The sequence below is a fragment of the Nipponia nippon genome, unplaced genomic scaffold (assembly GCF_047370975.1).
Source record: "Nipponia nippon isolate SJK-2023a ecotype South Korea unplaced genomic scaffold, ASM4737097v1 scaffold_1, whole genome shotgun sequence".
NCBI lineage: Eukaryota > Metazoa > Chordata > Aves > Pelecaniformes > Threskiornithidae > Nipponia > Nipponia nippon.
The window spans coordinates 42386936-42409929 of NW_028262290.1; the positions used below are offsets into that span (position 1 = coordinate 42386936).

General features: G+C 42.3%; 1 protein-coding gene across 13 annotated transcripts in view; it reads left to right on the forward strand.

The window, feature by feature from the left end:
* PLAG1 (PLAG1 zinc finger) overlaps nt 1-20489 on the forward strand; it is a 55930-nt gene extending 35441 nt beyond the window's left edge. For 7 of the 13 annotated variants that reach the window (XM_087752948.1, XM_087752992.1, XM_087753002.1 and 4 more), the window contains 3 exons: nt 6167-6266; nt 10104-10462; nt 11059-14117. In XM_087752948.1, the coding sequence (XP_087609074.1) occupies nt 10221-10462; nt 11059-12322 (1506 nt within the window). In that variant the 5' untranslated portion in view covers nt 6167-6266; nt 10104-10220 and the 3' untranslated portion in view covers nt 12323-14117. Of the gene's footprint in view, nt 1-1931; nt 3194-6166; nt 6267-10103; nt 10463-11058; nt 14118-14305; nt 14439-17405 lie in introns of those variants that run through there. The other 6 variants (XM_087753038.1, XM_087753028.1, XR_015703687.1 and 3 more) reach the window with 5 other exon arrangements.
* The last annotated feature ends 2505 nt before the right edge of the window (nt 20490-22994 follow it).

A 22994-nucleotide genomic window follows, 5' to 3' on the forward strand; every position in this document is an offset into this window, starting at 1 on the left:
CTTAATCATTTTAGTGCATTTGTTCCCCTTGCTACCCATATTTCACACTAGTTTGAAAGGATCAGGGTTTTCCCTTGTTCAACTTTATGCAATTTCAGTAAGTTTCTCTGTTTTGTGGATGTTTTCCAAAAAAAACTGACGATGACTTTGTTCAAATTTTGAAGTGATGAAATATCTTAATTCTTGTATGTTTCTACCTCCTATATAATACTCTTTGCAGCATAATCATTGTTCTGCACACAGGAGATATTAGTAATGTGCTGTCACTAACAGCAGACTACAATGGTTGCCTGGTTTTAGTTTCAGTGCTTATGTTAATTCATTATGTTCTCAATGTTAGGCTGTTTCCCCAAGGGGTAAAGTCTTATGTGTTATTATCTCTAAGTCATCCTTATGTTTATACCTAAGATCGCTGGATAGATATTTTCACTGTTTTGCCCACATCATTCCGTTTTCCTGCAGCAGCTTTCACAGGCAGTTCTGCTGCATGCTTGGATTTGGTTGTGTCTTCCTGCAGCCTGTACGTGCTCTTGCTGCTGTCCTACCATGCTCCCTTGGCCAGTCCTCTATACTGTAGGCTAGAGCTTGAATCCATGGAGAAGGATTTCTCTGAACTCAGCTGCCTGCTATAAGGAGAAGTCCTGAAGTTCAAGATAAGATAAATACAGCCTTGTATATAAAAAAAAACAAACCAAAAAACGTCTACCTGTTCTTTTGTGGTTAGTTTGCATATGTGCAGGTGCTCCCCTTATATGAAACACTGCTGTATGGTAGGGCCAGTGCCTACATCTTTGAACCAGTTATTTACAATAACTGTTGCCCAAAAATGCAAAAGGCCAAGCGGCTTCACTTACCTCTCAATGCCATCTCGTGCCCCGGGGGCCTCAGCATGGACCTCTTTGTCTTTTCACATCTCTCCGTCAGCTTGTGAGAGAACAGGAGCTGTAAAACCCTGGGAGATTCCCAGCTGCTGTCAGGTAGCGTACCTGGTGGCTCTCCCTCTCACTGCCTGCTGTATGAAAGGCCACGATGGCTGGAGGCAGAGCTCTGGGGGTTGAGATCTGTGCAGTGCCGTGTTTATAGACAGTCGTGCCAGGTGTCTTCATTGCGTAGGGCAGAAACATGTGGGTACATGTTGCTTGCTGTTCAAATCTCTTCCAAATTGCACAGTAAAACAGGCAGAAAATTAAATGAAGTATCACTTTGTGAAGGTGCAGGCACAAGCTGCTCCTGGCCTAGGCAGGCTCCCTGGTCAAACCTACCTTCTGGTTAATGGTTTCACCCCAGCAATGCCCATTTTCCCTCTTTCTTGTCCTTCAGCATCAAAGCCTCAGCTTGAGCTTCCAGATGTAGGAGAACTTGGGCTACAGAGAATCACCTCCTTTTGTTGCCCCTTTCCCCCTCTGGCCCCATCCAGCCAAGAACAAATGGGGGAGAATCAGCATCTTCCTACCAAAGACAGGATTCTCCTTCTAAACGTGGGCAAAGGTGAACAGGTTTCGCTGGCTGTCTCCTTTAGAGTGACGTGCTGTTCAAATAAGATGTGGATCAGATGGCCTGCCACGAACAGTGATGTAGACCTCTGCATCACTCAGAAGACTGATTTTAATTCAACACAGAGAAAGGCATGCCAGAAGTCATCAGTACTTCAACAACAATGGATTTTTCTTACCTGCTTGACTATTTCCATTGATGGGATCAACTTCTCCAGCTGAGATCCTCCCTTACTGAAAGCTAATACTCTGTAAGAGGGACCACTGGAAGTCCCGGGTTGGCAGCTAGACCTTCTGCTACCTGCAGCTACTTTGAGAGGAGTCTTCTGCTGCAAAAAGTCCAGCATTTTTCTGCACAGTCAGTCAGACCTACCACTCGCTCCGAAGTCAGTGCAAGTGTGCAGTAGGCAGATTGATCCTTGATGATCCAGGAAGGATGGCTGAGCCTTACAGTGCTGCAGTGTGCTGTCCTGGAGTGGTGCAGGTTCTTTGCCACTTACACCCTCAGCTCCTTCTAACAACTGTCCCAGCAGAGGTGTCTGAAGGAAGGAGGGTTAAATCTGCACCTCCACAAACTGAACTGCCTAGGGAGAGACTTGCATGTAAGCCCACAGCACAAGAAAAGCAGGAGGAGGCTAAGTGGTGCTCCTTCTTTGGTTGCCTTAACCCGGGGGTAGATTCCTTCATCTTCAGGAGCTCTGGCAACATTTGCACAATTTTAACAGCCCTGGCTGAGGGGCAGATGTTCTGAGATTTGTAGTTCGTTCTGCTGCTCTGTAGTGGAGGTGCTGTCTGACTGTCACTTTGGCTCTTCTGAGCCACGGTAAGTGGCTATACTGACTCTCTTGCTGATGCTTCCTCCAACTCAGCTCCCCCAGCTATCCCTGACTGCTTGGACAGAGTAGGTTTCCTCTGTCAGTACTTTTTTTAGTCACCTGATACAGAGAAGAAGAAAAATGGTTGTCTACACTACAGTAATTGTGGCTGTTCCAGGCACGTTCTCCGTAGAGGCACCACAGGCGATCTCTTGTCCTTTGCTCTGAAGAAGTCTTTACTGTTGGCAAACCTGAGAGAGGTTAGATTGGGCCATCCTCAGCTTAGTTTGCTCCATCACCGCCCTGAGCAGCAGCAGCTCCTGGCTTCTTTGGGCTGCACGTGTTCATCCTCCTTCTTCCCAAACCAGGATGCCAGTCTGTGTTTCAGCTTTCCCATCCTCACACGGTGCTCCCGGCTGGGACATCAACTCTTGCCCACATATTTCTCTCCCATGGCCCTGCTCCCTTTCATCAGCCACAACACACTTTGCCAGCTCCCTCACATCAGCATCTAAAACCCTGAGACAGGAGCACAGATTTGGGAGCGGCAGGGCTACAGCAGCCTCTGAAGAGGGAGGTTGCCACTTCCCAAGGCAGCGCGTTGGTGGCAGTGGCACATGTAATTGCTCTTGCCCCACAGCGTGAGTGAAGAGCAGAGCTGGGAGCTGCCGTTGCTGCAGACCGCGTTAGGTGTTGGGATGATGTACGTGGCGCAGTTCGGGAGCCCTTTGCCTTACACCACTGCCGGTAGCGGTCGGGAGGGTTCACAGGCACAGCCTGGATGGACATTACTGTCGTCAGAGACCTTGATCCTGTTCATGTGAGTGCATGCTCACCTGGGATCTGTGTGGACAGCACTTCTTAAAGAATCACAGTTTCCATAGGGTAAGTAACCGCTTTTCATTTTGTTTCCTTAAAGAAATATTTAAAACCCGGGATGACTCTGTAATACTATTAATCAGTTCCACCATTCTTATGACTAATGTTTCTAGGACCCCTCCTCTGGTTTAAAAGTGATTAATTTCAGGAATTGAAGTGACATTCACTGTTCTCTATACAAGGTGCAATGACAGTTACTCTGTTCTCAATACTGGGTTCTCATTATTGCTTTCTTATTTTGAAAGAAAATAACCATGAAACTGGTGTTTTCCTTTATTGTGCTTGGGCACTCTTAAGAAAAGCATGAAATGCAGGTTAGGAGGAGGATTATTGGTTGTATTTGTGTAATGTATTCATTATCCTTTTCGTTTAGACATCAAATAATGTTTTAAAACTTTTTCAAGTGCAGCTATTTTTTCACATTTTTGAAGATGAACTGTGAATTGTGAAAAAAAGGATGTTACTCTTTTTTAATATTAAAACCAGGAATAACTTATTTATCTTAGGGTTTGGGGACTTTTTTTTATTTCTTTGATTCCTTAGATAGTAGAAATTCAAATACTGTCTAACCTGGAATTATCTGGGTGTTTGGACAGTTAGCAAAATTAGTGCCTCATGGATACTGGAAGGTCTGATAAATTCTAAGAATTATAATCTGACAAATAATAGAAGTCATATTTTGGTACTAGTTCCCAAGTGGGTTTTGGGCATGTGCATATGACAATGCTTTTTGCGTGATGCTTCTCTACTTCACGTGGAGAATAATTTGAGCTTTGTTATTTGTTAAAAATTGTTCCTAGTCTCATCTAGTTGAGAAGAAGGCTTAATAACAGTAAAACTATACGCAGTTATGAGAAGAATGGTACATCTTTGTCCAGTATTCTGCCTCAGAGATTTTCTAGCACCAAAAGCTTCTGAGAAAGGTGGTCTAAAAATCAGCATTATCGTGGACAACTTTTGTATTCTGTGCGTAAGAAAAAGTCTTTTATCCAATACCTGATTTATTGTCGTAAAGCATAGGAATTTTTTTTATTTTCTGTTTTCACTTTATCCTGTCAAATGTAGCAGATGTTTTCATTATTCATACAAACTTATCCCCTTTTGTGTGTATGTTGTTAAGCTCTTTGCTTAATAATGGTTTTGTAGAAGTTGAGATCCCAGCTAATTGTAAGTATAGCATTGCCCTCATCTGGATCCATGGCATTGTGATTTTGCTATATTCATAAGGTAATGAATAAGAGTACCTGACCTTCCTCCTTCATTCTTTTCAGCATTTTAACTACATCTGGTGTTTATCTTGCTTATTTACTTGTTCCAGTTGCTTCCGTTGCCCTGATACAATAGTCTTTCCATGCCTCTAATGGCCTGTCTCTGAAGGCATCTGCTTTTTGCTAGAGCGACTTTAGATGTGTGGTAAGAATTGAGCACCATAAGCATTTAAAAGAAAATGTTGAATACTGTTGAGAGGGCATTATAATATTTTAGATAGAATTTGGTTTTTTTATTCCAAACAGGAAATAGTCTGTAAATACCAATAGTGGAGGGACTAAGTCCGTGAGGACTTGGTCTTAAATATTGTCTATGTATTGTGAGCTACGTTAGTAGAAACATCTGGATAATGAAGCTCTTCCTTTCTGCTGCAATAGTGGAAGATGCTGAGATAGGCATCACAGGGTAACTGATTTATAAGGGTCTTGGTGGGAGAGGGAGTGAGGAGTCATCAGCATTTTCTCCCTGAAACAAGGTGATTTGGGAACCTCCAAAAGAGGAGGTGAGGGTTGTGCCCCCTCTCCTGCTCATTAGCTGAAAACAAAGCTTTCACTTTTTCTTTGAGTACTGGAGCTGTTTCTGCCTCCTGCCTGTACGTACAAAGCCCCAAATAAACGCTCCTCAGCTGTCAGAGAGCTTCAGTCGGTTGCTCTGAAGCACTTTTGCCTTTAATAGGTGTTCAAGGATGCCGGTTTGCTCATGTTCATGCTTAACAGCTAAGGAGGCTGGGGCTGTGCGAAGCTGAACTCGGTACCAAAAGGAAGAATACTTTACTGGACTGAATGGGAAGGGAGAAGGGAAAATGGTATGTGCGGGGGGAAATGTTACCTTACTCCGGGGCTCCTGCCCAGATACCTTCAGCCTGCTGTGCCACATGGGGTATGTGTACTGTATAGGGCTTCGCCCTTACGTATCTGGAAGGTTGGAGGCGATAAACCTCCCCCTTACAATGAGGCGCTGGACATGTTTTCCGCGTGTACCTGTGTCATCCAGGAGGCCTTCTAGCAAGAAAAGGAAGACATGCTGCAAATTTGCAAAAGGATGGTGGCAGGGAAAAGGGAGATATAAGGGAAATTCCAGAAAGGCCCTCTGGATTTGCTCAGGCACACCTAGACTTGCCCTCTATTGGGATTTACCTGTAGCATGTACATCATTAAGAGGCTTTATTATTTTTTTAAAATTAATTTTATTTTCCTTTACAGGTCACCTTTTAAGCTGCTATTTCCTGTATAATTAAGCAGAATGAAGGCATTAGGTTCTAGTAAAGTTGGGCCTAATCCAGAAATCTTCTCTTATTCAGTCCTTTCTGAGTAAGAACCTCAAGTCTGGGCCCAGCATTTTACATGTTTCGCTATTATTTCTAAATTATTTGTGGTCTGTGGATTTTTTTTGTTTTGTTTTTAACTTTATTGAAAACTCCTTTGCTTTTGTCTCATTTTATCTCTCTATGTGTTACTGTCCAGCGTAGTGTTAGTTGAAAAGATGTAAGTATACTGCAAATTGAAGTGCATAATTGCTACTGATAATGCAAGACCGATTGATTCCTACAGTTTATAATTAACAGTACATAATGTTCTGTGCATGGGTTGGATCTATCCCTTTTAACTTTTCCTTTCCGATTCTTTCCAAACCCCGGTCTTGCCGCATCCCAGCCTTTCTGAATATACTGGTTTCGCTGGAGTCTAGTCCATTCTTCCTTTTGTTTTTCAGACCAGTAAAAATGGGAAGTACTGGATTCTGGTTTCCTCCAAGAAGAGTCAGCGGAACTGGTTAAGACCAAAATCTGAGGACTTTAGTGGGCAAACATCAGGTGTGCATTGAACAGAGGCTGCTTTAATCCTGCTTTAAGTATATGCTTCTTTAAAAATAGTACTACATATGAGCTTTTGTGTAATGTGTTTGTTATATTTGATACTGCATATAATCATTCATCCTGCAGTTGTGAAAGCACCAGTAAGAATGAGGATTTTAAGTGATAATATGTTGAGACACAAACAGGCAATATTACTCATAAAATTCTTTCAGCTGGTCTTTGGAAAGTGTAATATTTGAGGATCAGTGTTTCTTTAAGTTTTATTTCCATTGCTCAGTCTATATATCCACAAAAAAAAGAAAGTGGTTATTTGCTATTCAGAGATCAATACTGAAGTTCTTAATTGCCTCATCTGTTGAGAAATGGTACTGAGATAATAGTGCGTACATGTTTTTTTAATAAAACACTGTCATTGTTAAAGGTTGGATCCACACTATATTTGTTCTAATGATGCATTTTTAAGGACACTTAAACACAGTTCAAAGTCAGCTTAATTAGTTTTGCTCATAGAGGAACAAAACCTGAATTCCTAATGTATGAGAACATTCTGAGTTACATCTGGTACAGCAACTAGGTTACCTGAAGTTTTGGAGAAGATAACGGTAATGTTATATTGGCCTGAATATAGGATGGCCTCCAGCCTGAGGTGCGATCGCATTGGGAACAGGAATGAGAAGTTGTCAGAGTTGTTAATTTAACAGTTAAGCCTCATATGCTGTCCCACAATGAACGCTGCTTTTGGCCTCCCATCAGACCCTGCGTATCACCCTTCTGCATGGCCTAAGACCCTTCATCTCCCCAGCCTGATGCACATTCAGTTCCTCCCCGCCTGCCCCCAGCGTTACCAGCTTACCCCTATCCTCGTGTCCCGAGATGTTCCCGACCCCCATGCAGTGCTCCCTGCACCTCCCTGGCCCCACAGCCCCGTCCTAGTTCTGTCCGTTGTGCCTCCCCGCGGCAGCTCGCCCTCCCTCCCCACATCCCACCAGCTGTGCCTGCTTCCCTTGTCACCGGCTGGGCACGGAGGCCGCTTGCTGCTGAGCTCTGGACCCGGCACGGTCAAATTAACCACACTCCCCTGCAGCAGACTGCAGAGGAGGTAGTTTCTTTGCCCTTTGCCGCTGATGCTGCCTGCCCCTCTCAGGCTAGGTGTGGATTTGGCAAGGAGGCGAAAGGGGCCGTAGCCCTTTCTTACCCCTTGAGATCATAGGGGCCTTAGCCATGCAGCGAGGGCCACGGCTGGTGCACTGTCGGCTCTGTGCGGCAGGTCTCGTATAGGTGCCCGTGTGGTATAGGTACACCCTGTGTAAGCGTAGAGTGGGTTGGATTTTTTTTCTCTCCCAGGATTTCATTTGTGAGGAGAGATTAGGCTAAACCAAGATTTCGTTCTATATTCAGGCCAATGTGCATAGTAGACCAGTGTGTTTGTTTACAAGAAAGCACAATTTTATTATGAGATTCTAATTAAAGCATATATTGAAAAATCAATCCACAAATTTATCACAACTTTGATGTGAATCAGACCCTCCTTTTGATTACATTGGTGGCTCTGTTGAAGTCTTTGGAACTGGTCTTCATTTACTTTTATTGCAGAAACACTTTGGTCTCAAGTCTCCAAACAACTGTTTCATTTTTTCACTTACGAGCTAGAAAGCCGCTTATGAGACAGAAAATAAAATTAAGCTGATTCTTTGAAGACCTGTCCATGTTCCCACTCATGGAATTGATGTCTCCAGGCTTCGTTCCATGAGTGGGAATGAGTCAGAGACAAATCTGAAATTATAAGAGTCCTTAAAGAAACACCTTTTCTGTTACTGGGTATCTTTAAAGAGGTTAGTGGTTCCATATAGAATTTGGGGGAGTAAAGGTGGTCTTACAAAACTTCCTGCTTAAAGAAAGTAGCATAGTTTAACCTGCCATTGAAGGACTATAGGGCTGAAAGGCAGCAGATTTCCATCTTGGTGTGCCAGTGTTTCATCTTGTAAAGACAAGGGAAAAGTTTTGGGGAGGAGGGAGGAAGAGGCGTAGACAAAGAGGTACTCTGTGTACACGTTTCAAACGGAAATCTCAGTCCGAAGCTTTCGTAAAATGCAGACGCTGAGGAGGCGCATCCCCTTCTCCCCTCCCTGCCCTCCCACCCTCCTGTCCTGCGGTGCATTCAGAAAAACACAGGCTCTCCTTCCTCCCCACTTGCTTCCAGGGCCACACTGGGGCTCTTGCAAAGGCCGTTCAGTTTTGCCCCCATTGCACCTGGGCGCTGCTCTCCGCTCCCCTCTGGAGCGGTTGGCTCCCGTCTCTGCTGAGCCTCAGCTGGGGAGAGAGGACAGCTGAGACAGGGGCCAGGCTCCTCCAAGCTCTCCAGCCTCCCCTCGCTGCCAGCGGGGAAGAGTCCCTTTTGTTGATCGGGGAGGTGGTGTTCGCTTGGAGCAGCTGCGGCCTGGTGCTCCCTGCCCGGCTCCCGGCCGCCTGGCTCCACCTGTCCCAGCAGCTGCTGGCTTCCCCTGCCCCGCTGCCGGGGGCCACGGGGGCCGCTGGCCAACGAGCCCCCGGCCTGGCCGCTGCCCCCGGCCTCGGTGCCGCCCAGCCCAGCCGCCTTTCGCGCAGCTGCCCCAGCAGAGGCCGGAGCAGACGGCAGCTGCGAGCCGCGACACCCGGGCCTGGGGGGGTGTTGCCACTTTTGAGGGAGAAAAACCAAATTTTGGAGCTTCCCAGCCCTGCCCAATGCTTGCGTTGAGCGCCGTCCTCCCGCCGTCCTCCTCCTCGCCCCCGCTGCCGCAGACCTCACGCTCGACCCTTGTGGCAACGAGTAGCGCTGGATTTTGGTATCTAAAGTAGCAATTGTGCTCCAATGATGAGAAAAAGCTGTCAGCTACCCCTGACAAAGGAGGGCTGTTGAGCACCCTGTAATGGCAGGCGCCCAGTTGCTACTATACATTACCAGATGATGAATTTAAAGCTGTTCACCCGCAAGACAGACGTGAGCGTCATGCACCTCCTTTAGCTGAGAGCCTCTGGTTTAATGCACGGTTTGCCATGCCCCAGCAGGACTAAGAGCCTCTGTCCTGAACTAGCCTAAATCTCAACACTTAGAGCCCCTACGTCTTGCAGGATGGCCTGAAAAGGGTGGGGGTCTCTAGTGCTGGGCTGATAAAACCCTAATCTATCTCATCTATCCCTAATCTGTGGGATTTCTGTTGTTAATACATCAAGTTGCTGTTAGCAGAGGGTAAGTTTACAGGAGAGTTTCACCTGGCGTTAGCAATCATTGGCAATGCGTACATTTTACTAGAGTAGATGCTTAGATGTGCAGTAATCACATCGAGGAGGTATGCCCCAGAACATGAGCTTTGCCCCCCCAGACTGTCAGCATGGGTATTGCTGCTTTTCACGCAGGTTTTCAAACATTTCGAGGCTTACAGGTTTTCACTTCGATAACTGTGTGTGTGCATATATGCGTGCATGTGTGCGTGTGTCCGTGCAAACACCACAGGCATGGCTTTAATTCCTTTGAAATCCAAAGCTGCCAAAAAGCCGTCTGGGTAGGTAGGCTCTTTGCCTGATGCCTCCCGGAATCTGAGGGAAACTTTGCTGTTCTCCATCAGGGCTTGAGGGGAAAGTTGTGAGGTGTGATTTCAGGGCATATGTGGATCTGTTCATCCTGAGCAATGCATTTTAAGAGTTGCAGCAAATAGTGTAAAGAAACCTACAGGTATTACATTAGACCAGCTGAACCTAATTTTATTTTTAAGTTTTATTCAGAAGCATCACATAGCAAGTAAACTTCAAAATCTAAGTTTAGTTACAAACTAGTTGTTTCTTATTTTTTTTTTCCAGTCCCCTTTTGCTTTCTTTTACGACCACATGAAACTTGAGAAGCCATCTAAAGCTAAATCATTTAGTGGAGTTGGGCAATTCCCAAGTGTCCAACAAGAAGGCCTGGTTTAGGCTGCGATGGCCACTGTCATTCCTGGTGATTTGTCAGAAGTAAGAGATACCCAGAAAGTCCCTTCAGGGAAACGTAAGCGTGGTGAAACCAAACCAAGAAAAAACTTTCCTTGCCAACTGTGTGACAAGGCCTTTAACAGTGTTGAGAAATTAAAGGTTCACTCATACTCTCACACAGGAGAGAGGCCCTACAAGTGCACACAACAAGACTGCACCAAGGCCTTTGTTTCTAAGTACAAATTACTAAGGTATTAAACTCTATTTATCTTTCAGATTATATTATCTATTTTATGTTGGCCGTGTTAAGCCGTGTAAAAGTATATATTTGTGTACGCCTTCAGCTGATTGCAGAGAGGATGTGTTAATTAAAGTAGCCATTGGATTGTTTCTAGAATTCTAAATTACCTAAGTTTGCAAGCTAATGTCTTTGATTTTGTTTCTTAATTTGTTTTCTGCTTTTGTTTTCTGTTTGTTTGTTTGTTGTTGTTTTTTTTTTTTTTTTAATGAGCATAGAATTTTCATTTGTATAAGGAATTGTCACAAGAAAAAAGAGTATGGACTGAAAATTTTTTGGCTATGGACTTTTACACGAGTACTTTCATACTTGCCCATATACCCCTGTTACAGTAGCTAAAACCCACCAAAACTAAAGTGTCGATTTAAGAGAAATGGCTCGCGGTTTGCTATATTTAAATTTGTCGAACTGTCATTGTAGTGTCATGCTTTCAGTTAAAAGGTTGTGTTGCAAAGAAGCCCTTAGTGTAGTATTTAGCTGCCATTAAAAAATGAGCACGTGTGTTTTTTGATCAAAATAATTACTTACAGAATATATCTGTGTTTAAAGGCATATGGCTACTCATTCTCCTGAGAAAACCCACAAGTGTAATTATTGTGAGAAAATGTTTCACCGAAAAGATCACCTAAAGAATCACCTACATACACACAATCCCAACAAAGAGGCCTTTAAGTGTGAAGAATGTGGAAAGAACTACAATACCAAGCTTGGGTTCAAACGTCACCTGGCTTTGCATGCTGCAACAAGTGGTGACCTCACCTGTAAGGTATGTTTGCAGACTTTTGAAAGCACAGGAGTGCTGCTGGAGCACCTAAAAACTCACGCAGGCAAGTCATCGGGTGGAGTGAAGGAGAAAAAACACCAGTGTGAACACTGTGATCGTCGGTTCTACACCCGAAAGGATGTCCGTAGACACATGGTAGTGCACACTGGAAGAAAGGACTTCCTCTGTCAGTACTGTGCACAGAGATTTGGGCGGAAGGATCACCTCACACGCCACATGAAGAAAAGTCACAACCAAGAACTTTTGAAGGTCAAAACAGAGCCAATGGACCTTCTAGATCCCTTTACCTGCAATGTTTCTGTGCCTATTAAGGATGAGCTGCTTCCAGTGATGTCTTTACCTTCCAGTGAACTGACATCAAAGCCATTTACAAACACTTTGCAATTAAATCTCTACAACACTCAGATTCAGTCCATGCAGAGTTCTGCGTCTGCACACCAAATGGTTGCCACATCGTTACCATTGGGAATGCCTTGTCCAATAGATATGGAGTCTGTCCACCCTTCTCACCAGCTATCGTTGAAATATCCGCTTGGTACTACCTCATACGCAATTTCTATGCCTGAAAAAGAACAGCCATTGAAAGGGGAAATCGAAAGTTACTTAATGGAGTTGCAAAGTGCTATGCCTTCTTCATCCCAGGATTCTCAAGCATCTTCATCAAAACTAGGGCTGGATCCACAAGTAGGGCCACTAGATGATGGGTCTGGGGAGGTTTCCCTTTCCAAGGGCTCTGTTCCTATTAGCGAACCTCTAAACACCCCATCATTGGACTTTTCTCAGCTGTTCAACTTCATACCTGTAAATGGCCCTCCCTATAATCCTTCTGTTTCAGTGGGAAACCTCGGAATGAGTTATACGCAAGAGGAGGCACATTCTTCTATGACTCAACTTCCACCACAAACCCAGGATCCACAAGATCCTAGCAATAGTATAGGTCTTGGGTCTCTGCACTCGTTGTCAGCAGCTTTCACAAGCAGTCTAAGCACAACCACCACCCTACCACGATTTCATCAAGCTTTCCAATAGGATGTACAAAGCTGGCTTGTTACTGTCTATTTGTAGAAATGCCTTAGGTGACCATTTTTAACTTAGTGCCTACTATAAGACATTATAAATTCTCCGCTTTTGTACAGTACCAATCTCATGAAGCCAGTAAGAAATTTAAATTAACTTTTTAAAAATGTTTTGAAAGTGTTTATTCTCAGCTGTGTTTACTTTGTTTTTTTTAAAAAAAACAGTCTCATTGTATTGTTTTCATTTTCACTGCCAACTGACACATTTAAAATGTTCAGTAGAAAGTCATCCCAAGCAAACTCTCAACACTCATCGCTTTTTAAAAACTTTTTCAACCATACCAGCTATTCTGTTTTATTGATGTCAGTGGTAGAACTACCACTTTTACCTTTGAATATATTTTAGTACTTGCAAAGAATCCAGTTAAAATATGTATCACAAAGGTTCCTGAAGATTTGGGAAAAAAATTCTCCAGTCCCTTTCCAAACAAATCCTATTCCCAAATGGTGACGCATCTGATCTGTTTTATAATGACAAATCTAAATTTTTAAAATAAATATAGAATTCAGATTTTTCTGAAAACTTGTGTGTGTATATATAGAAGTCAGTATATACACATGTACATATATATAGCATTTTGACTTGTATTGAAGTCATTATAAAAGGTGTTAAGAATTTTGCCATTTTCTGGCTTAAATTTTTGTGGCCTGTTATGGATAATGGAAGAAAAAAAAATTAGTTTAATTCTCTAAAATCATGGCTGAACAGAATTTCAACAGAATCTCTGCTTGCCTAGATGACAAATGTTTCAAGTTGAATTTGGAACTGTGTTGTTGTGCTTTCATGACTCTGGTAGAGGGAAACAGGCAAAATTAATGGCTGATCTTGAAATATAAAAGTGTTGTAATTTAGGAATGCAGAATATTTTGTCGCAGTTTTTGTTTTAATTCTTAACTTGCTGTTTTTTCTCTTTAGTAGCATAGAAAGAGTACTGCATAGGAATCTTCCAATAGTGTATTCACATTTGTAGGCATCAGTCTTCTCCCAGCTGCCACCGCCAAAGGGTGGATCAAGTCCAGCCAGAAAGTGTGTATCTATTTTCAGTTCGATACTAGTGAGCAGTCAGAGAGTGAATGTAAATTTGCAAATACCAGGTTTTGGTTTTGTTTTTGGTTTTTTTTATTGGAATGATCTTTTCAGTTGTGTTACATGGTGTGTTATGTCCTCCTAAGCAACAAGTTAGATGTTAATCACACTTTCTACACCTGGGTACTTGGTTAGGGACTTTTTGCCCATTGCCAAGATTTAAAGACAGGACTCTTAGGAGTGAAGTAAAAGCATATTGCTTACACCACTTTTACCTAATGCAATATATTCTATTCCCCAACCCCTAATAACCAAAAGAGGGAAAAAAAAACCCCAACCCTGTGATGCATGAAAGCAAACTAGATTTGCTGTAGTTCAACAATAACATTCTTTTCCTTGTCATTTTTGTACAAGGAATTAAAAAATAGAAATCACGTACATTAATATCTGTCAAACAATAATGAGGATTCATACAAGGTTTTAAGTGGTTAAACTAAATATACTTCACAGAAACAAAAGTTGCTCCCATTTAAGGAGCTCATGCTCCGGATGTTTTATCAGTAGCTCCTACTTTTTTTTTTTTAATTCTAGGAGCAATATGCAGGTGTAGTTTTACTATTTTATACATATGTGTATTTAAATTTTATTACTGAAAGATAACATTTTTATAAATGTGTTTTGTGTTCCAAAGGCATTAAAATAAGGATGTATTAATAAGGAATATACCTTTTGAAATTCTGCAAACTACTCCTAGATTTTGGGTTTAGGAGCATGTTATCTCAAAGTGGGCTTTTAGCTCTGCTTCATGACTGCTTCCTCTGGTTTCTGTGAAACAGATTGCTCGCTTACTTACATCTTTAGTTGAATGATTTGTTCAATATTGCTTTTTTTCTCGTCACCTTTCTAAAGGAAAGAAAAACACAGATGAACAGAGCACAAGGTGAATGCAACCGAATGTAACTTTAGTTTACATCAGCAACCATAACGCATCTAGGAAGAACTCGGGTTTACTCTCAATCCTTTCAGTCGATCTGAGATGAAGGTAAACGGACTTAATTCCTCCTGTGGGCCATGTCCCGCGTGGAGCCGAGCATCTGCAACTCCCCCTGCAGCAGAGGAAAGTTGCGAGTACTCGGTGTCCTGCGGCTGGCCCAGCAGCGTGGTCGGGCAGCACTGCCCGTCCTGGGCAGCCTCTGGCACAAAGATTTCCAGTCCGTAGCGACTGTTTATCAGTCTCAGTTGCTGATTAGACTTGATTAAAAAAACAAAACCCAACAGACGCTTTGCCAACACCCGTTTCTTAGCGCATAGCCAGAATCCTTACTACTTTGTTCGTGCCTTAGCTTCCTGAAAAGGGATTGACATTTCATTTTGGAGTTAGACGTACATTTCACTTGAGAAATAGGGACCTCAGACAAGATATTGAACCTCATTCAGTCAGGGTTTCAGTGGGTGGCTGCGCCGAGTGTGTTGGCCGCTGAACTAGGATGTATGGTAATGTGGAAGCAGACTGACACTGTAAGCAATACTACCACCACCGGAGTGCTTTTGAATATCGCTTCAGCAGAGTCGATATTGGCCACTACTAAAACGTCAGTTTTTAAACCCTGTTTTCTTGATTTCAGATGGATTCTCGGTGGGAGGGGGGAGGGCTGGCTGATCATGCACCACTCTTTGTGCAACTTCTAAACTTCTAGTAAGGTTTTTTTTTTTAAATATATATATTTTTGTGTACTTGTTGCTTGTGCTTTATTTAGTAGTAAATTTTGGAATAGAGTGATTTATTGTTAATTTGGCAGTAGCGGTTTTTAAAAACCATATACTGACTGAAACATGAGCCAGAGCTGATTGCTTTATTAAGCTAATAATGAATGTTAAGAGTACATATTTTCAGGATCATTTGCCTAGTGAGCTAAACATGTATTATAGGCCAATATTTTTTAAAATAAAGCTTGGTCAACCTCTATGTTACACATATTACAAGATATAGCACTTTCAAAAAGAAAACCTAAACCTTTTAAGAAAATTTCTTACAGGTTATGCTTTTTATTATAAAACCTTTTATTATAATTTGTTTCAAGTGCCATTAGATTACATATATGTAGGCCTTTGGTATAATGCTTTGTGTACAAAATGGTAGACATTGTAATTTTAAACAGGTACATTTTTACAGTGTTTTCTTATCAATTTGCTATATTGCACAGAACCAGTGTGTCTTTCTTAAGGGTTTTACAATGTTTTTTACTAGGTTTACATGTTTCAAACTACACTGTCTTCTACTGCCATTTTGAATACCAGTCAAAAAAAAATTAGGAGTTTGTCCTCACCAATTGCAAACTGTGTCCTCTGGAGTTCTGGATGGTAAACTATGGCAAAAATGTTTAACATGCAGTATTTGATACAGATTTTTTTTATCATACCCTATCATCGCTATGCTGCTGTCTGACGTTAACTTAGGGCCTGATCCTGCATCCGTAAAGGCTGAGGGGAGCAGGATTGCATCCTTCGTTATGTCTGTCTCATACACTGGTTTAGCAGCTCATCCTGTATTCTTCTCAGTCTATAGATAAGCCTCTGAAATAAATGTACTTATCTGGTATGTAGTAAACCATATAGGCTTAGCTGCCCACCCTGCATCCTCCCAGTGTACAGTTAAAACCACAGCCTACTTAGCATCACGCTCAACGTACAAGTAACGCCACAGTAGTTCAAAATGTGTTTGGATAGTCCCAAAGCTTTCATGCAATAAGGGTGTCTTACTTTTGTTGGAAGGCAGTGTCTTTTGATAACAGTTATCTAGCCCTGGAAGTGACACAGAACTATTGCTAATCATATGTAAACACTTTTCAGTATAAGCTTCAGTGGTACAGTTGAACCAGAGTGAATGTTTATCTCCTCAGAAACACTCCTGCAATATTGTTATATTGGATCATGCTGCTAATGTAACTTGGGATACAACTCCTCTCATGGTGCTACAAACCTCCCTGTCTCATGCAGATGTATTTTTACCCATAGAAAAAAGGACTATACTAGACCTATAGTTGTATGATATATTTTTATACTGTGACTTAATTTGTCATTAATGAACTTTGTGCAACACCACAATGTATTCATAAGCACTTGCAAAAGTAAAATTTTGGACATGCAAATTTAAACGCTGACAAGCCCAGCTCTTGTTCACAAAAATAGGTGACTGCTAGTTAAAATTAAATATGGGCTTTTTATATGGTGTGGAGTGAAGAACATGCTATATATTACTAAAAGCCTTTGAATTTAGACAAAAACTGGGAAAAGTATATTGGGGAATGGTGACACACCCAAACCTGACTTAGATTGCTGAAATTTTATTTTTAGCTAGTGGAAAAATTGTTTGGACTTGTATGCTAAAATGTTTTAATGATAAAAGTTTTGAGTCAAAAGTAGAGAAAAAAAAGAACACAGAAAACCCTGCATTCCAGACTGAATTTGTATATGTTTCTTGCATTTAAAATTTGCTATCCTGTGATATGGGAAATCGAGTTGCTTATCATGTATATGTACTTTAAAATGTATTCACAAACTACTGTTGTATTTGTATAAAATATAGACAAAAAGATTGCATATATATTTTTGTGTATAAGCTCTGTAAAATAGCAATCACATTATGAAGCTGCAGCAGAACTTCATTTTAAACATTCACATCCAAAGAAACAGACTATTTATTGTCCACATACCCTGATTATAAAATATACCTTGCTGCTATTAAACAATAGTGCTGCAGCTTCTTGTGGCCTACAGTGTTATGTTTGCTGTACAAAAATATGTGAACTCCACAAAATATATCAATAAAATTACAGAATGGTTTTAGTTAATGAATAACTTATGCCTGGCATTTCAATAGATAATCTTGATCTGCATGTTTGGGATTACAATGAGTAATTACAGAATACATCCAGTCTTGCTGGGTGTAGTTATTCTGAGTTTGCAAAGGTATAACTGTCTTTCTAATTTATGACTGGTAAAATGTCAGTTTTTCAGAAAATCTTAAAGCATAAGTATCTGCGTTTCATGATTTCACCAAGGAACAAATTGGATGATACTACTGTGTCTATGGCAAGACAGATCTGAACTGAAGGAAGCAATTGAGTTTGCCATCAAATTGCACTTTGAAACGCTGTGAGACACTGGAAGGTGAGTTTGGGGTTTCCGTAGTGGGACCGTTCATTTGGGAGATGTAGGTGAGTGATTCTCCATCACTTCAGATCAACGCAAGTCATTTACATAGATTGTTGTAGGTCGCAGGATGAACTGTTAAGGTGTGGCATGCACTGGACACAGTATCTGGGTTGTCTCTCTGAAATATTTCCAGGAGGAGCTCCGTTGCGTTGACCCCACAGACCTCCCGTGACGCTGCCTGTGACGCTGCCGAAGAAGTCTCACTCTAATGCAGGGGGGAAGAGGTGCTCTGCAGCCAGACGAGCAGCCCGCTCACAGCTGCGGAAAGTTGCCTCTCTGCTGGTTCCACAAGGTTGTTCCCTAGCGTAGACTGTTTGCCAGGAAAGTAAAAGACTAGCATTTCATGTTTCATTGCTTTTCGGAACATATTTTGTTAACGTCTTCAGCATTGTCTGTGTTTTCCTGCTTTTGGGTTCCTCTCTTTTCCAAGTCTTGACTTTTTAGGTTTCTTGCTGTAACCCAGTCTGAGAAACGATTGTTATAGAGAGTTGTCAGCTTTCGCCTTCTCTGTACACAGACATTTTTCCTTTCCTCTGAGCTGACTTATCACTTCTGTGTCACAACTTTCTAACTTGCTTGAGGGGGTTGGCCTTGTTATATTGAGAGTCAAAAGCGCTACAGATGCTCTAAGATATGAAATACTCTGCAAAACCGTTTATTCCCACCTCCCGCCCCGAGAGGAAACCTCCCCACTGTCTCGCTGTCGTAGCTGGTCTCACCTCCGTTACTGAATGAATATGTCCTCCTTCCAAACGGACACCCTCTAGAAACTCCGTCAGCCTCTGTAATAAGTGGAATAGGGTTGCACAGATGATATCTCTTGTTATATCCAGAGATCTCCTGGTGTAGTCCTTCCAGGCCTTCCCTTGTTAAATTCAGAGCCACAGGCATCTTCCCTTGTCTCTCCTGTAAGCACCCCTTTCCAAAGCTCACGTAAGTAAGTACAGAAAAATGGGCCTTCGGTATTCTCTATACCTGGTCTCACTGTCCTCCAGAAGTGGAAGAGAAAGACTACTCCAGTTTCTTCCTTCACTCTCCTTTACCTTCCCATGTGTAAGCATGCCCTAGGATAAAGAATGGGGTTTTTTTGACAGAGAAATCCAAAGCTGTGATGCCGAGCTGCTGCTGCTCTAGCAAGAGCTGAGCAGCTACATGCTGTTGGCTTCCCTGCTTTGCAAATCAAAACATTGTATTAAATCGGATAGAAATTAAAGTGTTCCAAAGTGGCAGTTGCTGTAGTTGGCACAAGGGTTTGCCATCACAAACAGGCAGCAAGTAGGACAGCAAGATAAGCTCTCTTACAAAATTTAGTCTGTGTTGAAAAGTTTGAGAAGTATATTAGAGGATTAACTGCTGCTTATCATTATTAGCTGGGGCTGTTAGCAGAAAACCAGCAATGCTGTATTTCTGTGTTTTGAACAGCAGTGGAGATAGTGGTGTTGAAAATGACAGACCCCAGCAGCAGCGTGAAGTCTCAAGTTCGTGCTTGCATGCTTTATCCCAGGTAATTCAGTATAAACTTTCTGTACTCCTAATAAAGGCGTAACATCTTGCCCAGTATTTTTATTTTTACATAATTACATTTATTTCTTCTAATGGTCTGTGTGTCTTCAAGAAATGAACATTTTCAGAGAAACAAGTATTTAAAAAAATACAATTAACAGTTGTGTCCTTCAATGTCATCGTCATCCCATGACCTTGTCTCCTTCAGGGATGTTTGTGTCACGAAATCACCAGCTGCAAAGCTAGTTTGCCTCAGAGGGGACTGAAGAGACATCAGCTATCAGCTGAGCACTCTGAAACCAGAACTATAATGATGCACACTGTGGCTGGTTTGGAAATCATTTGAATTGATCCTTGATAGTTTGCCCATGGCACTGATTTTCACTGTTGCAGTGAGCTGCAGCGTACAAAGAAGAATGGTTTAGTGTCACTTTCATATAAATCGGTCCGATCTCTGCTTGACGTGTGTAAAATAATGCAGAGTACCTCAATAGTCACAGTTTCTGAAAATGAGTACATTGCTTAAACTTTTGTATGTGTATGTATATATACATATGTATGTGTGTGTGCGTACATGTGTCTGTATGCGTGGGGGGGGGGCAATTTGGAGAAGTTGAGAAATGAGTTTCATTTTGTTTTGGTTTACTTCAAAAAGTTTAAGTCTACAGTTTTTGTATTTTACAAGTCCAAAATGAATCATGCAGTTTGCAAAGTTAACACAGCATGTGGTTTCCCAGGCAGGTGGGAAGAGTTTCTTCCATATACTTGATTAATCTATGAGAGACAGCAATTTATCTATGGGGCGCACAGACTCCTGCGAGGAAGGTGTTTGTCAGCTGTACTTGTGTAGTATTAGATACAGTTTCAGCAGAAAAGTTCTGTAGGCTGTGCCTTTGAAATTAAGCTCACCTCTGGCTTATTGCCTTTGTGTTAAATCGTTACATACATGGTCATGGATAAATCCTTAAGTTCCCTCACAAGTACTTGCATTGAAAATGAAAATAAAATACAGACTCTGCATGGTTAAGGGGCATGCCATAAATGCCATCCGAGCTCTAATACAGGAATATCAAATATCAAACAATAATGACAAATAAACACAGACTAAACTCCCAAACTCACTGAAGTCTGTCCTCACCTAAAAATTGTCTCCTCTTATTTTGTCAGTGTCTGGCTCCTTATGCCAATAAAGTATTACAGGATTGCCCCGTAGTTCATGTGCTCTGTTCAGCTTAGGCATATTTTTCTTCAAGCAGTATTTTTACAAGAAGCTTCTGCTTATTCACCGATGCAAACCTTGTAACAACGTACTTGAGCTGTACGACCCATTTTAATCAGGCGGGTTTAATACTCTCTAACTTAGGGCAACCTCTGATAATTTGCTGTGGCCCACCAGAGCGCCCAGGCCATCGTTTCAGAGCCACTGAATTTATCTGATCCTCTTCCCCTCTTTGCAACTCTCCAAAGGTGTGGTGTTTGCAGGGAGCCCCCACGTTTGCTACGGCGGTGTATTTAACACAGAGTGACAGAGCTGGGCGTTATCTGTGTTAACGGGATTGTACGAGCTGCTGGGAGAGACTGACCCCTTTTATACTTCAGTCCTAGGCATCAGCATTAAATCCGCGGTACCTGGGAAAGCAGCTGTCACCAAGCAGTAGAATAGCACTAACGTTACCTCCTGCGCCCCTTTGCTGTAGGTGATTCATTTTTCTCATTAAAGCATTGGGGCTGTTATCTAGTCCTTAAGCTACGAGTCTCGAATTCCACCATTATTTTTGTCATCTCCCTGTGACCTAGCAAAGTCAGCTTTGCTCCAGGGGCAAGACTGCAAAACCAAATTTGGACAATTTAGCTGAAAATACTGCATGAGGTGCCTGCCATATGACCGCAGTAAACCTGCCAGGATAGGTACCCGGCTTTGCACAGCCAGAAAGTGTTGCTATGGGTCAGAGCCTGTATTTCACACTTTATCGTTTTTATCCCTAAGTTTAGATTGTCTTAGCTTGTTTCAAGGTGCTTTTTTGCAATTGTGATGTTAATCCACAACAGCCGGTGTGCCATGCTAGTGCCTCCAGTTAAAACCTCTGTGTGTTCAGGTAAGGAGAGCCTTTGCTTCATGCTCTTGAACACACGGAGTAACCTTACTGGGAAGAAAAAATGCATGAAGCAGCTGTTCGGCAATGTGTGTTTGAAACTTGATCTTATTATTTATAAATCAGGGATTAACCTTCTTAAATGTTTATTATTATTATGTCTCTGTTCCGAAGATCAGCTGTAAAATAGCATCACAATTCTTGCAGGTGTATTATTTGAATTTGGGTTTACCTCTGACTGCTTTAATGAAAACTTGCTTCTATTTGCTATTCCAAGGTGTCCTTTGTCTCACCAAAACAATCAAACTCGAAAACACGAACTGGATTCTTTTCTGGCTTGTGCTGAAAAAGTGGTTATTCGGTGGCCTATCTTCAGAGCAAGCCTGTGTATGGACTGGCTTCAAATAATGATACTGCTTACACCTGTGTGATTGATCATATCAGAACTGCTTTCAGGCAGCTCTGAATATCATTTGAGATTGCTGAGGTGTGACTGGAAGCTGCATTTGGACCATGAAACACTATATGCGTCAGGAAGAATATAGGTTCATCACCAAATCCTAAATTGAGATCACAGGCACTGGCAGTGAATGGAGAAAAGAGAGAATTTTGATTTAAAACTGGGAAGAAAACCTCTCGGAAATCACTAAGGCACAGGCTAAGGAACTGTGTTACTTTGAGAGTAGGGCTGTAATTTAAGTACTGCAGAGATAAATTGGACTCCATTATCAAGACTGTAAAGTAATTTAGTAGAAACACAATGCTACCTCTATACTGTAAAGCAGTTCTTAGAAGCCCCTGAACAGCCAGGCCTTCAAGGCTTTGTTACATGGTACACCAAACAAATACACAAAGAAATAAAGTAATGATTGTGGAGAAGAATATCACTATACAATCTTAAACTCTCTGAAGTCAGTTCCAATCCCTGGTTCTGTCCTTTTCTTGGTTCAGTCAAAACTTTGGCTGTTAAGAACCACAGCAGTGCTGTACCTTGATCAGAATCAAACGCTGGGGTTTGGTATGTGCCCTCTCTTGTGGCAGGTTACATCCACATCACTTTAAGGCCCTCGGTATTGGGGCTGACACCTTCTGTCCAGCAACTCAACGAACAGCAGTAGTAACGAACAGTAATGGCAAACAAAGAGTTTCTATATTCTTGGTAGACAAGTGAAATATAAACGAGTGAACTGAGCGAGACTGATTCTGTGTTCCTTCTCAGCTGGAAGCACAGATGAGGTTGGGCAGCTGTTGCAGCATGGGATGCACAGGCATGTTTTACTTGTAGAAATACAACATACGAACCTGGAACAACACAGACTGTGTGTTTCCCTCTTGTCACTTGTAAAAGTTCCTGTTGTATTCTTTGTTGATGACTTCTAGCTCAAACAGCTTCCTTCTTCCTTGTGGAAACAGCAGTGACATGGGGACAGGGTGGTTGGAGGCTGCCGTGGGTTCCCCTGGGGAAGGGTGGCTAGGGGGGAAGGTGCAGCTTGTCCCCAGCAGCTCTGCTCCCCTCCGAAAATGTCTGCCCAGGCCATGCTGCGGCCCCCTCCTCCGGCCTGCGGTAATGCTGGGGCTAAATGGGGGGCTGTGAAGTGTGGTGAGGGCATCTGACAGCAGTTGTGTCTCGTGGGAAGTCACTGGGCCGTGACATCAACTGGATTGCAGGAAAATAATATTTATTAAGAATAAAAGCCTGCTTGCTTGTAAATCTGCTTTAATTGTGTTCCCGTTGAACTGGATGTCCCCTGCTCCAGACCTCAGCAGTCAGTTTGAGCCAAGACAGT